Genomic DNA, 14,077 nt, shown 5'->3' with positions numbered 1-14,077 from the left:
CACCACCACCACCCCCACCCCCACCACTATCACTACCATCACCACCACCATCACTACCACCACCACCACCATCCCCACCATCACCATCACCACCATCATCATCACCATCACCACCACCATCCCCACCATCACCATCACCACCATCATCATCACCATCACCATCACCATCATCACCACCACCACCACCACCACCACCACCATCACTATCACCACCATTCATGTTTCCTGAGGCAGGGGGACATCACTACTTGATGAGAGAGAGCCGATCCCATTTTCATCTAGTTCTGAGTCTAGGAAGCTCTTCCTTGAAGTGATCTGAAGTATTGTTGGAGATGGCAGCCAACACATAGAATTAGCCCAATGCTTCTTTTGTATAACAGATCTTCCAAAATTTGAAAACCACAAACATGTCATTACTTGATTAGTGAGTGTCTAATGTGACTTTTTATCTCTAGGTGTTGTTCATTCATGTCTAACTCTTCATGATGTTGTGAACTCATAGCGTGCCAGTATTGTCCGTGGAGTTCTTGCAAAGACATTGGAGTGGTTTGCCATTCCTTCTTTAGTGGATTAAGGCAAATGAGGATTGAGTGATTTGCCTAGGGTCACACAGCTTGTGAGTGTTTGAGGCTAGATTTGAACTCAGGTCTTCCTGACTCCAGGTCTGTCACTCTATCCATTGAACCACCTAGCTGTCTCCTTCAGATATAGGTAGTATGTTAAAAGATGTCAGAGGTGATTCCAGGGGTTGGATTTAGAATCACAAATTAGCAGATGGAAGGGTCCATAAGAGACTATCCAATCCATCATGCAGGGATATGCTGGTCAAGGAAATGAAAACAGGAGAAATTCAGCTGGAATGCTGATGCAGTGGTTGGAATTCATGGAGTGGGAAAGGGCCTCATACATCAATTGGTTCAGCCCTTACTTGAACCCCTGCCTTTTACAAGAGAGATCTTTACTTCAAGACCCCCAAAGAGGAGGAAGCTTTGCTCTCCTAAGGAGCCCCATACAACCATTACATAACTTCATTGCATTGGTAAGGAGTTCCTTTTACCTTAAGCAACTTTTATACATTGCTCCTTGTGTGACTGTGGGCAAGTCACATCATCTTTCTAGGCCTCAGTTTCCTTGTTTGCATGATGAGGGGGTTGGCTTTTGAGATCTCTTCTAGCTCTGCATCTCACTCCTAGATTGAATCCCTGCAATCTGTTAAGTACAAGGGTTTGGTTGGGATTAATAATATAATAATAATAACAATAATAATGATAGCATTTATTTGATGCTTTAAGATTTTCAAAGCTCTTTACATGTATTATTTCTATTATCTTTACATATATTATTACCTAGCAAGAAGAACCAAGATTTGAATCCAGGACCTGCATCACTAAGGGGGACCTTTTTTCCACCATGCTCAGTCTGCCAAAGTGCTTTTCTTGTAAAAATTTGTCTCCTGGTCTTATGGATCTTGGTCCCTTTTCATCTTTCATGCCTTTATCTCTATTTAGTTCCCCCAGAACAACTGTACTCATTGAATTTGGCCTGCCTCTTGACCATAGCAGGGTCTGGTAAGAAGGTTTTGCTCTGCTCTTCCCCATTTCCCCAGCACAGGTCCCACCCAGGTGAGAGGATGGCCCTGTTGGCCAAGAGCCTGGCCCTCTCCAGCCCCTTCTGAATCTTAGCTCTTGCAACCTTCCTTGTAGGTTGGCTTCTTAGATTCCTTGCTAGAGCACAGGATGCTAGAGTTGGAAGGACCCCAGAGAACATCTAGGTCAATACTTTCATTTCACCGGTGAGGAAACTGAGGCCCAGGGAGGTGAGGGGCTTTGCTAACAGGATTTCTTCAGATTCTCTGACTCCAGGGTCAGTGTTCTTTCCACTCTGCCACGTTGCCTGTTCCAACCCTTTTGGGGTTAGTTTTTTTTTTTTTTTACTGGTAAGAAAATTGAATTTAAAAAGTTAAATGGGGGCCAGCTAGGTGAGATAGTGGATGAAGCACCAAACCTGAAATCAGGAGGACCTGGACTTTAAATCTGGTCTCAGACACTTACTAGCTGTGTGACCCTGGACAAGTCACTTAACCCTGATTGCCTCCCCTGCCTCCCCCACAAAAGTTAAGTGACTTGCAAAGGTGATACAAGTAGTCAATAGCAGAGTAAACATTTGAGCTCAGCACCTCTAACACTAATCTTGCACTCTTTCTCTTATGTCATGTTTTGGGTCTAATATGACATTGGTAAATGAAATCCACATATAGAACACCTCATCTAAGCTAAGAGTTCAGGAGAGATGGGGTGGGGCTGGGGGGAGGGGCTCAGAAGGCTTCCTGGAAGTCTTGTATTGAGACTTAAAGGAATAGAAGGAAATAGAAATGCCTATGAAAGGTGGAGATGAGGAGATAATATATTACAGGACTTTGCAAATGGACTTAGGAATTGGGAGATGGAATGTGGAGTTGGGGGAACAATTAGGCCAGTTTGGGTGAATGTGTGAAATAAGGCTTGAAAAATCAGATGGATGGCCTTGAATGTCAGCCCGGAAAGTCTGTAATTTAGCCTGGGAGTAATAGAGAGCCAGGAGAGCTTTTTGAGTGAGGGTGGATGTGGTTTCCCTTGTGCCTTAGGAAGATTGATTTGAGTCAATTATTCATACTTGAGGCAAAGCAGAATTCCTAGAGATGGGAAAGCAGCAATTAAGAGGGATGTGTTTGTGCTGTTAAGGACCAGTGAGCATAAAACATTTGTGAAGATTCAGGAAAGGGAGTCTAGTTGGAAGGCTTTGGAATACATTTGAAAAATTCCTCTCCTAAGTACAAAACTGTTTATCTTGTGACTCAATTAAGAGAAAACAAAACCCTTCTTCTATGATTCACTTGTCCATTCCTTTATTGGGAAATACCAACTGCCCTTCAGGACTCATGATTTATTATATCTTCATGAGAGCTAAGATTTTCCTTTTCTGTTACTTTCAGACCTGGTTCCTTCAATTATGAGCAACTTGTTGAATCCAGATGCAATTTTCTCCAACAATGAAATGAGCCTGTCAGACATTGAAATCTATGGCTTCGATTATGACTATACCCTTGTATTTTATTCTAAGCACCTCCACACCCTCATCTTCAATGCTGCCCGGGACCTCCTCATCAATGAGCATCGGGTAAGCTGGGCTTGCAGATTGCAGCTTCCCTCCCTCCCTTCCTTTCTCCCTCCCTTCTTTCCTCCCCCCCTTCCTCCTTCCCTTCCTTCCCCTTTTAAGGACTGAGGCGAAAGAAACTTACTCCTCCATACTAGGCCAGTACTTGTTTCTTTGACTTTCTAGCCAGTGGATTGGCTTCATTGAAAGTGGGTTGGGTGAATAGTCAGATTCTGATTCTAGCTGTCTCATTAGCTTATGGTCCAGGAGTTTGAGGACCTGGTTTCAACTCTGACGTTTTATATTATCTTGTGTGACTTGGGGCAACTCACTTAAAACCTCTGGGCCTCGGTTTCTGCATCTGTAAAATGGGAATAATAATAACACTGATGTCCCAGGATGGTTGGGAGGATCAAATGAGGTCAAAGCACTTTCTAAAGTGCTTTGCAAGCCTTAAAACTTATAAGGTTTATAATAATGATACATAAAGTACTTTAATTTATAAGATTTATATATAAAATTTATGATATTTATGATAATGGTGTAGAAAATGCTTTGCAAATCTTAAAATTTATGAGATTTATTGTTGTTATTTTGGAGGGGGGAGGGCAGGGCAGTTGGGGTTAAGTGACTTGCCCAAGGTCACATGGCTAGTTTTTTGTGTTAAGTGTCCTCCTGACTACAGGGCCAGTGCTGTATTCATGGCACCACCTAGCCACCTGTACAAGATTTATAATAATATAGATGTTTATTGTTATGATAATATTTGTTGTTAATATGTTATGATATTCTATGTTATCATCATCATCATTATATCCTAGCAGAGGGGACTTATATTTTGCTGTCGCTAGGGTACATTAATAAGGACACTTGTGATAACTGAGATGTGTTTGGGCTTGGGGCCAAACTATAACGTAAAGGTTAATAGCTAAATATACATCTGCCAATGCTCTGGTAGGGAGGAAACCTGATGCTGACCTTGCCCAGGCTCTGTAAACAGGTGCTGGACCTGTAGATTCCTGGAGCTTTGGGGGCTGATTGCTGTTAGCAGCCTGGTGGGGCCAGGGCTGTTGCACCCATCCTGTGGCTCAGGTTTTAATAGAGAGGCTATTTCTGCACCAGAAATTGTGCTGGCTTTTGATTTAGCTTTAAGACATCTATGCAAATTGGAGCAGCTTCAGCAGAGCTTAAAAGAAAAATAAAACTGAGTTGGGGGCTAAATAAGAGTTTGATTCCTGGGTGGGTTGTGAGATGTAAAATTGAAAGGAGTATGGCCTTGATGACCACAGATAATCAGGAGTTATCTGATCCAACTCCTCATTTTACAGATAGAGAAACTGAGGCACTAGGAGATTAAGTGACTTGATTAGGGTCACATAGACATCATCAGAGTCAGAGTTGGAATCCTGTGTCAAAGTGTTTAAAGCTGACTCTGCAGTCAGGAAGACCAGAATTCAAATTCAGCCTCAGATACTTAGTAACTGTATCACCTTCAGCAAATCACTCTCTGCCTCAGTTCCTGCACTTGTAAAATGGGCTAATAATAACTCCTATTGCTATGAAGATCAAATGAGATGATATTTATAAAGGACATTGCAAACCTTAAAGTATTATGTGAATGTTGTTTCAACAATCTCAAACCTTTAATTACTGTCTAGATGCTAGTTAATATTAATCTCTTTGGCAGCTATGTGGTGCAGTGGATAGAACAGACGGCCTGGAGTCCTAAAGACATGAGTTCAAATGTAGCCTCAGACACTCACTGGTTGTGTGACCCTGGGCAAGTCACTTAACCCGGTTTGCCTCAGTTTCCTCATATGTAAAATGAGCTGGAGAAGGAAATGGTAAACCACTGTGGTATCTTCTTAAATATACTTAGGATGCAATGATGAATAATATTTGTAATGATGTAATATTTGTAACAATGACATTGAGATCATTGCTATAAAATCCTCAAAGAGTGGATGAAAAAGCATCTTCTCCCTCCCAGCTTTTGCTTAGGCTGTTTCCCATGCCTGGCCTGCCCCACCTTCTCACCTCTACCTCTGGAATCTCTTAGCTCCCATTAAGACCCAGTTCAAATACCACCCTCTACCAGAGACCTTTCCTGTTCCTTCCAATTATTGGTGATTTCAGTCTACCCCCCACCCCATTAAAATGACTTCTTGTTTGTTTTGAATTTCTTTTGTATTTATCTTGCCAGATGCTGTACCCTTCCTATAGACTATTAGCTCTTGGAGGACAAGAACAATTGAGTTTTAGCCCTGTATCCCTAGTACCTCAAATAGTTCCTGGCTTTTAGAAGACATTTACCAAATGATCACTGTATCTGTTGTAGAGGTGGAAGGGACTTCAGAGGTCATCATTCTGACTTAGGTTGATTGATCTAGAGCTGGAAAGGGACTTCAGTGGTTCTTTCATCCAACCCCCTTATTTCCCAGGGGCCAGAAAACAAAGATCCCCGAGATTAAGTTCCATGCCCAAGGTCACCCAGGTAAGTAAATGGAAGGACCCGGATCCCAGGGCTTCTGACTTTCAGTCTAATCAGGGGGATGGGTACTAGAGCCAGCTGCAACTGACTTGGGAGAGCTTATTGTTAAATTTTTGGTGTAAATATTATCATCTTGGAAATCAGCAAATGCTGCAAATCAGAATTTGATTTATTGCTTGTCTATGTTTAAGAGTCATAGAGAAAATGTTAACAATTTAGGTTAAATTTAAAATTGTGTTGTGTGTACATTTCCCCCCTGCATAGCCAGTAATTTAAAGCCATTTTCCTTCCCTTTTCCTTAGTATCCTGCAGAGATAAGAAACTATGAATACGACCCAAATTTTGCCATTCGTGGTCTCCATTATGACGTACACCGGGTAGGTTTATTCTTTTTTTTTCCTCTCCGTTATAATTAGACTCTGTACATGACTCAATAACTGCCCTGTAAAATGGGGCAATTTCATCCTTTGTCTGTTACTCAGTATGGATTGATCTTCAGTGATTTTCTGTTAGCGTTTTGGGGTAATTAGTATGAATTATCCAAAATGACTTTGGAGAGGATTTCTTTCAAAGAGGCCATGTGAAAAAAGAAAGAAACGGACTAATTTGGAGTAGAGATTTATTCACAGCATCAATCTTCGTCCTTTGAGTAGGACTCAGTTACTTATTAATAGACAAAAGTGTCTGGAACCTGCCAAGCTTTGAATGTCAGTTTCTACTGCAACATTTGGTTTTTGCCATATAGATAGATAGATAGATAGATAGATACATCTGTGATATATGCATGCGTATACACACGCTTATGTAGAGAGTGCCTTTTGTTTTAGGACTCACTGTAATATAGCAGTGGAGAGACATGGACAGAAGTCATCCAGGATGGAGGGTAGATATGGAGAGGTTGAGCTAATCTTACTGGAGGGGCTTCCACAGTGATGAGAGGTATTGACAGTATATTAGAAAGAAAATTAGACATATATTAGAAATGACAGGATGAATTCTCTGGTTCAAACCTATGAAGCCCAAAGAGGGAGGTGATCTGCCTTAGGTCACCAGAATCACAGATATAGAACCAAAATGGACATTAGAGCTCCCTTGGTGCAGAATTCTTAACCTGCCTGCTTATGATGGATCTTTAAGATGGTCCATGGATAGATTTCGGAGGGGTCTGTGAAACTGGATAGGAAAAAGAAGGTACATCTTTACTGTCCCTAACCTAATTGAAATTGAACATTTCCTTGAATTATGAATAAAAAACAAAACAAAAGAAAACATGATTCTAAGAAGGGGGTGGGGTAGGCTTCACCACACTTCCAGAGGGGGTCTAGGGTTCAGAAATGGTGAGGATTCCTTGCTCTAGCCCCTTATTTGGAGATAAATCCAGAGAAACCACATGACTTGACTGAGGCTGCCCGGGTAGAGCTGGAAAAGGACCCTGAGAGATCTTGAGTTCAACCCCCTCATTTTACAGATGAGGGAACTGAGGCCCAGAGAGAGGAGTCCTAGAAACATACATAGATCCAGAACTGAGAGGGACCTTAAGAGGCCACAGAGGCCATTACCCCAACCCCTTTCTCCTCTCCCTTTTATTAATGAGGAAATGGAGACCCAGAAAGTGGCTAGCACCTTTATAATGGTAAAATCATTATTCATGTCTTATCAGAAGCTTCATGCATTTACTAGCAGTGTGATCCTGGGGAAGTCACTTAACCTCTGTTTGCCTCAGTTTTCTCAGGTGAACAATGGGGATAATAACAGCACCTACCTGTCCCAGGATTGTTGTAAGGATCAAAATGAGATAATACTTGTAAAGCACTTAGCATGGTGCCCAGCACACATGGTACCATATAAGTGCTTATTTTCTCCCTCTGCCCTTCATCAGAAGCAGATAGTTTGCTTCCTTATTTTAGAAAGATAATGGTTATAGTATTTGTAGTGACATCATTCATCTGTCCTTCCGAGACAAATGCAGTCTTTTCAGTAAACATAGAGATAATTCTGAATTGTTTATCTGTTTGTTTTTAAAAATTATTTTATTTTTAATTTATGGAATAAAACAAGCATTTCCATAACGTAGTATAATAAAAACGGATGATTGTACATGAAGCTGCAAATCCATTACATACAAGTTGCTGTTCCTTTTAAATATATAATAAAGTGACCGTGTAAACTGTTTGTTTTTAAAGGCCATATTGATGAAGATTGATGCTTTTCATTATATTCAGCTGGGAACTGTGTACAGGTAAGAGGAAATTCATCTCTAATGTGCGTTGTGACTTTTTTTTCCAAGGCAGTTGCTCCTGTAAAGGCGTCTGTGACAACTGCTCCAGACCCTTGCCCTTATTACATAGTATTTCTGCTTGGCTAATTCCGGGAGCCTGGATTTCATCACTATGGATACGCCAGTTGTGTTGACTTTCTATCTTACCTCATTGACTTCCGATGGCCCTGGAAGAGAGAGTGGGGCTGATGACTTTGTGCAGTCTACTCTGCCTCACTGAAATCTACTTCATAGGGGCAGCCAAGTGGAGCACTGGCCCTGGAGTCAGGAGGACCTGAGTTCAGATCTGATCTCAGACACTTGACAATTACTAGCTTTGTGACCCTGGGCAAGTCACTTAACCCCATTTGCCACACCAAAGAAAAAAGGAAGGGGTGGCTAGGTGGCGCAGTGAGTAGAGTGCCAGCCCAGGAGTCAGGAGGACCTGATTTCGGATCTGGCCTCAGACACTTACACACACAAACACACACACACACACACACACACACACAACTAGCCATGTGACCTTGGGCAAGTTACTTAACCCCAATTGCCCTCCAAAAAGCAAAAAAAAAAAAAGGAGATCCAATTCACACATGTCAGGACATCACCCTCATGATGTCATTGGTCCTCTTTGAAAACGAAGAATGAACTACCTCCTTTTCTGGGGCAATGAGCAGTCAACCAACTTGCCCATAATAACACACAGCATATATAGGAGGATTTGAACACAGGTCTTTCTGACTTCCAGGCCAGCTCCTTAAATAGCCCACCAAGCTGCCACATTTTCAATCGTGTTTTAAAGATATAGAACCTCGGTCTCCTTGAGGTTGGCAAGTAGCAAGTTTGTCTTCTCCACTTGTTCCAGATGAAGAAACTGAGGGATTGATGTCAACTAGCTTCAGACCACTCAGTGATAGGTCTGGGGAGGGAAATTCTTCCTTGTTTGGGAGTGTGGGATCTGGGAGTCATTTAGGGCTCTATTCCCAAGGAGAATCTGTTAGAAATCTCTAGTCACTGAACTGTCTTCCCTTCTTATTACCAGAGGGCTTAGTGTTGTCCCTGATGAAGAAGTCATTGAGATGTATGAAGGCTCCCACGTGCCCCTTGAACAAATGAGTGACTTCTATGGAAAGGTAATTGGGAAAAGATTAGCATTTTTTTTCTTTTGGCCTTAGAAATGTTTTCTGGCAAATATCAGTAATGGAGTGTCACTTCTGCCTTTGGAGAATTGGCCAGGAGAAGGAGTGTCCAGTGGAGAGCAGCTAAATGCACAGTGGAGAGAAAGCTGGACCTGGAGTTAGGAGGATCTGGGTTCAAATGTGGCTTCAGACATTTTCTAGCTGGGTGACCCTGGGCAAGTCACTTCACCCTGCTTACCTCAATTTCCTCATCTGTAAAAGGAAATGGAGAGGGGCAGCCAGGTAGCACAGTGAGTAAGAGCACTGGCTCCAGTGTTGGGACGACCTGGAGATCGAACCCCGGGCTCAGACACTTAGCACCCACCCAGAAACACCTGGCTGTATAACCTTGAGCAAGTTACTTAACCCCAATTGCTTACGGGCGGCCAGGTGGCTCAGCAAGTAAGAGCACCGGCTCCAGTCTCGAGATGACCTGGATCAAATCCGGGCTCAGATACTCAGCGCCACACCCAGAAATAACTGGCTGTGTAACCTTGAGCAAGTTACTTAACCCTGATTGCTTTAAAAAAAAAAAAAAAGGAACTGGAGAAGGAAATGGCAAACCACTCTAATATCTCTGCCAAGAAAAGCCCAAATGGGGTCACAGAGAGTTGAACATGAGTGAAAAACAAACAATGGATGGATTAACATATTCCTAGGTTACACTTCATTTTGCAGAGGCTCACAGACTTGGGAGTCCATGACATAAAACAGTGTTTAAGACCCTTCTTTGCTCTAGACTTCCTTGTTTTAGAGGTGGTCCCAGAGAGGTGAAGTGATTTACCTGAGATTGTACAGGTGGACTCATGGAAATAGACCTTGGACGCCATCTAGTCCAGTGGTGTCAAACTTCGATAGAAACAGGGGTCACTGAATCATTCATGAGGGTCCCTTTGGGCCACACATTGACTTAGAGAACCACAAATGAACATCATCTAGGTTTTGTTGTATTTTATTTATTTTGTTAAATATTTCCTAGGGACATTTTAATCTGGTTTGGGCTGCACTTAAAAGTATAGCAGGCCTCATGTTTGACATCTCTAGTCTAATATCCTTATTTTTTTTTTCAAGTGAAATAATATTTGTAAAGCACTTAGCCCAGTGCCTGGGACTTAGTAGGTGCTATATAAATGCTTATCTTCATCCCCCTTTGCAGATGAGGAAGCTGTGGTCAAGAAAGGTTGAGACCTACCCAGGGTCACACAAATGATAAGTAATGGAGCCAAGATATGAAACCGGGAAAGGGAGAGATTAAGTGACTTGTCCAAAGCTGAGTAGATGGGAAGTGACCAGATCCATTTTGTCCTCCATTTCGTTGGGCTGTGTCTCAGCTCTTTTAAAACCTCCCTTTCCTTTTTTGTCTTCAGAGCTCTCAAGGAAACACGATGAAGCAGTTCATGGACATCTTCTCCTTACCAGAGATGACCCTCCTTTCTTGCGTCAATGAGTATTTTCTGAAGAACAACCTTGATTATGAGCCTGTGCATCTCTACAAGGATGTCAAGGTTGTGTCTGAGGCTGAGATGGGGTGGGGGGAGGGGAGAAGGAGAAAGGGGCCCGTGAAGAGAACTGCTCCTTTGGCTCAGCTTGGCTGAGGAGATGGAAAGACCTTTGACTCATTTCTCAGTTTTGGGTTTTTAAACATATTCTTGGGGAATTTAGATTTTTTTCATTTGCTTGAGAATCTTGGGCTTTTTAAAGGACCCCGTCACATCAGAGGAATTATTTTCTTGGTTCTGTACCAGCTCATATAAATGTCAAGTTTTTCCACATTCTTTATTTTCATTGTTTCTTTTAGTGCAATAATATTGCACTACATTCTTATACAACATTACCCAATTGATGAACACTTTTTCTTCCCTCCCTCTCTCTTTCCCTCCCTCTCTCCCTTCTTTCTTCCTTCCCCTCCTCCCTATATCCCTCCTTTCCTTTCTCTTTTAAAAAAATTCTATCTTTTGTTTTTTAATATCACTAAAATTTTCCAATATATTCCTTCCCCTCTCAGAGAGACTTCTCTTAAAATAAAGAGTAAAAGAGGGGAAAAAAAGCCCAGCCAATACATTTAAAAATCTGACATTGTATGTGGTGTTCCCTACCCATGGTCCTCTGCCTCATTAAAGAAGGACAGGAGGTTCTTTCCCTTATCTCTTCTTTGGGCCAAGCTTGATCATTACAATTTTATAATACGATCCCTCCCTGCCATTTTATTGATATCTTAAAAAAAAATCACTTCCATTTCTGAGTAGATCCTTTCTTCCTTCACATCTAGTGAACTATCGCTTATAACAATTAAAAAAGCAGTTCAGCAAAGCAAACCAAAGCTGAGTTTGATGGTATATGCCTGTTCCATACCCCTAGTCCCCCACATCTACAAAGAAGGTACATTTTCTTTTTTTTCCCCCTTGGCCTTTTTTTTTTTTTTTGCTTTTTGGAGGGAGGAAGGCAGGGCAATTGGGGCTAAGTGACTTGCCCAAGGTCACACGGCTAGTAAGTGTTAAGTGTCTGATGCCACATTTGAACTCAGGTCCTCCTGACTCGAAGAAGGTACGTTTTCTTAACTCTTCTTGGGGCTAAGCTTGGTTATTACAATTATACAACATTCAGTTTTGAAAAAAAATATCTTTAAGTGAAAGGAAAGTACCAGGGGTGGGGAACCTGCAGCCTCGAGGTCACATGTGACCTTCTAGGTCCTCAAGTTGGCCCTTTGAGCGAATCCAAACTTCACAGAACAAATCCCCTTTTTAGGATTTGTTCTGTAAAATGGGCTTAATCAAAAGGCTGCACCCAAGGACCTAGAATGCCATATGAGGCCACGTTTCCCATGCCTGATATTTTAATCAATAATCCTGTCTCTATATGAGCAGATAGCCTGGTTTTTTGTTTTTAAACCTAGAAAGAGAGGAAAGCAATGACCTATGTGGAAAAGTGAATTTGGGAATTAGTGATTTCTAGGTTGGTGACCAATTAATTTCCATGCAAGATTCCTTATTGCCTGCAGCCTGCCACAGCTCTTCATGCTAGAGCACCTTTCTGTAGCATTTAACATAGTGGTGGTGGTGTTGTTCAGTCATGTCTGACTCTCCATGACCCCATTTGGGGTTTTCTTGGCAAAGACACCGGAGTGGTTTGCTATTTCCTTCTCCAGCTTATTTTACAGATCCTCATCAGACAGGGTTAAGTGACTTACCCAGGGTCACATAACTAGTAAGTGTCTGAGGCCAGATTTGAAGTCAGGGAGATGAGTCTTTGGGACTACAGGCTGGGTACTCCATCTACTGTGCTATCTAGCTGCCCCTGTAGCTTGACTCAGTGCTGCCGTGTTAAATGGACTTGAACTCCTTAGCAGCCAGCCTCTCGGCCCTCCAGGTCTGTGTTTGGTAAACTGGCCTCTCTTTTCCTGCTAGTGGTTGTAATGTTAATAGGACATGAGATCTTTTAATTGGCCTCAGGTGGAGCCCATTAAGGGAAGCTTCTTAGGGGAGGCTTGCTGGCAGGAAGGCTTTCACACCTTTTGTTAATTTCTAATTAGGCCCTGAGTCACAAGGGTTGTGATGCCTTCTGACTCTGAGAAGTGTATATGTATGTATACTCTTAATTGGTATTTTGCTTTGGGGGCTTGCTTATGAGAAGGATCTTGTGATTTCTGGTCTAGATTCTGAGTGGGAGTATGTTCAGAGCTCCCCCACTGCTCAGATGGGAAAGGCTCTCTCCATTCAGGGATGTATGTAAAGTGTATAGTTGATTCAGGCAGTCAGAGCCCTGTCTGTTGGTCTTTATTTCTCTGCTTATATTTTCTCTGAAGTTCAGGATGTTGACTTTTCCCCTGAACTAGTGAATGCAATTTAAAAAAAAAATTGTTGACCCCTTAAATAGCTATCTTTCTTAGTAAAGCAGATCTAAGAACCTGTGCTAGCAGCCATCCTGGGTATGTCAGTGTGGTTGCTGCTACAGTGGTGGGGTGGGATTGTATCACTGGGGACTAGGGAAAAACTCAAAGATGAGCTTGATGTAGGGCACATGGCTTTGGAGTCAGGGTTCCAATATCAACCCTGCTGTTTTTTTCCTTTGTGACCTTGGGCAAGTCACTTAAACTCCTTGGGACTTAGTTTCCTTATCTTTAAAATGAAAGGTTGGACTAGATGAGGTCCCTTCCACCTCTAGGTTCATGTTTCTGTGACCTGAAGTCAAGTTCTGACTCTGTGTATTGCTAGCTTGGTCAAGTGATAGGCCTCAGTTTTCCCAAATGCACACGTTGGACTTGATGGCCTCTGAGGTCCCTTCCAGCTCTGAATTGTGATCCTGTGTTATCTTGAACTAATTGCTCTCTCTTTCCTCTGGTGACCACGAAGCAGGCCTGGCTGCTGTCCAGCACCATGAGGGCTCAATCAGTTGCAAATTCTATCCCTCAGTCACCATTGCTTTGAAACCGATGCACATCAAAGTACAGGCTTTTTTTTCTTTCCCCAGCAGCAGGAGGTATTTAAAGAAAAGAACAAAGCTGAGAATGAAACTAGTGTTTAGGTGCTGCCAGAACTGTTGACGAGACAGTAATTACTCTAGGGGCGGTTAGATTGGATAATGATTCAAGCTTGTGTGTCTTACAACTGTTCAGTGTTCTTTTTTTGGCTGATTAAAAGTTTTATCAATCTTTTGCCAGGATTCGATCAGAGATGTCCACATCAAAGGGATCATGTACAGAGCGATTGAGGCAGACATTGGTGAGTCGAGTCAACTAGCACTTATTAAGCACAAGGCACTGAGCTAAGGCAGGGAAAACAAAGGAAGGACTAGGCCCCCTCCCCCGCAACCCAACAATTCAGAATTCACATTCTCTGAGAAAGTGCCTCCTGCTTTCCTCTTGTCCTGCACCTGTGGGCATGTGTGTCTTGTCACGTTGCCTGCTTAGGAAGGAGCCCAGGCTGGGAGTCCTGAGATCTCAGTTTGAATTTTGATTTTAGTCCTTATTAGCTGAGTGATTCTTGGCCACTAGCTTTCCTTTCCTAGGCCTCAGGTGCC

The 14,077-nt window shown here is 42.4% G+C and overlaps 1 protein-coding gene across 2 annotated transcripts in view; it reads left to right on the top strand.

The window, feature by feature from the left end:
• The window catches only part of NT5DC3 (5'-nucleotidase domain containing 3), a 79,303-nt gene that overhangs the window by 33,697 nt on the left and 31,529 nt on the right, over window positions 1-14,077 (top strand). For both annotated transcript variants that reach the window (XM_069099364.1, XM_069099365.1), the window contains exons 2-7: window positions 2,972-3,156; window positions 5,926-6,000; window positions 7,807-7,862; window positions 8,926-9,016; window positions 10,429-10,566; window positions 13,719-13,779. In XM_069099364.1, the coding sequence (XP_068955465.1) occupies window positions 2,972-3,156; window positions 5,926-6,000; window positions 7,807-7,862; window positions 8,926-9,016; window positions 10,429-10,566; window positions 13,719-13,779 (606 nt within the window). The remainder of the gene's footprint in view (window positions 1-2,971; window positions 3,157-5,925; window positions 6,001-7,806; window positions 7,863-8,925; window positions 9,017-10,428; window positions 10,567-13,718; window positions 13,780-14,077) is intronic.

Source organism: Petaurus breviceps, unplaced genomic scaffold (assembly GCF_028583685.1).
Source record: "Petaurus breviceps papuanus isolate PSGF00001 unplaced genomic scaffold, PetGlider_PUasm1.0 379, whole genome shotgun sequence".
In the NCBI taxonomy this organism is placed as follows: domain Eukaryota; kingdom Metazoa; phylum Chordata; class Mammalia; order Diprotodontia; family Petauridae; genus Petaurus; species Petaurus breviceps.
This window is presented reverse-complemented; position numbering and strand designations above follow the sequence as displayed.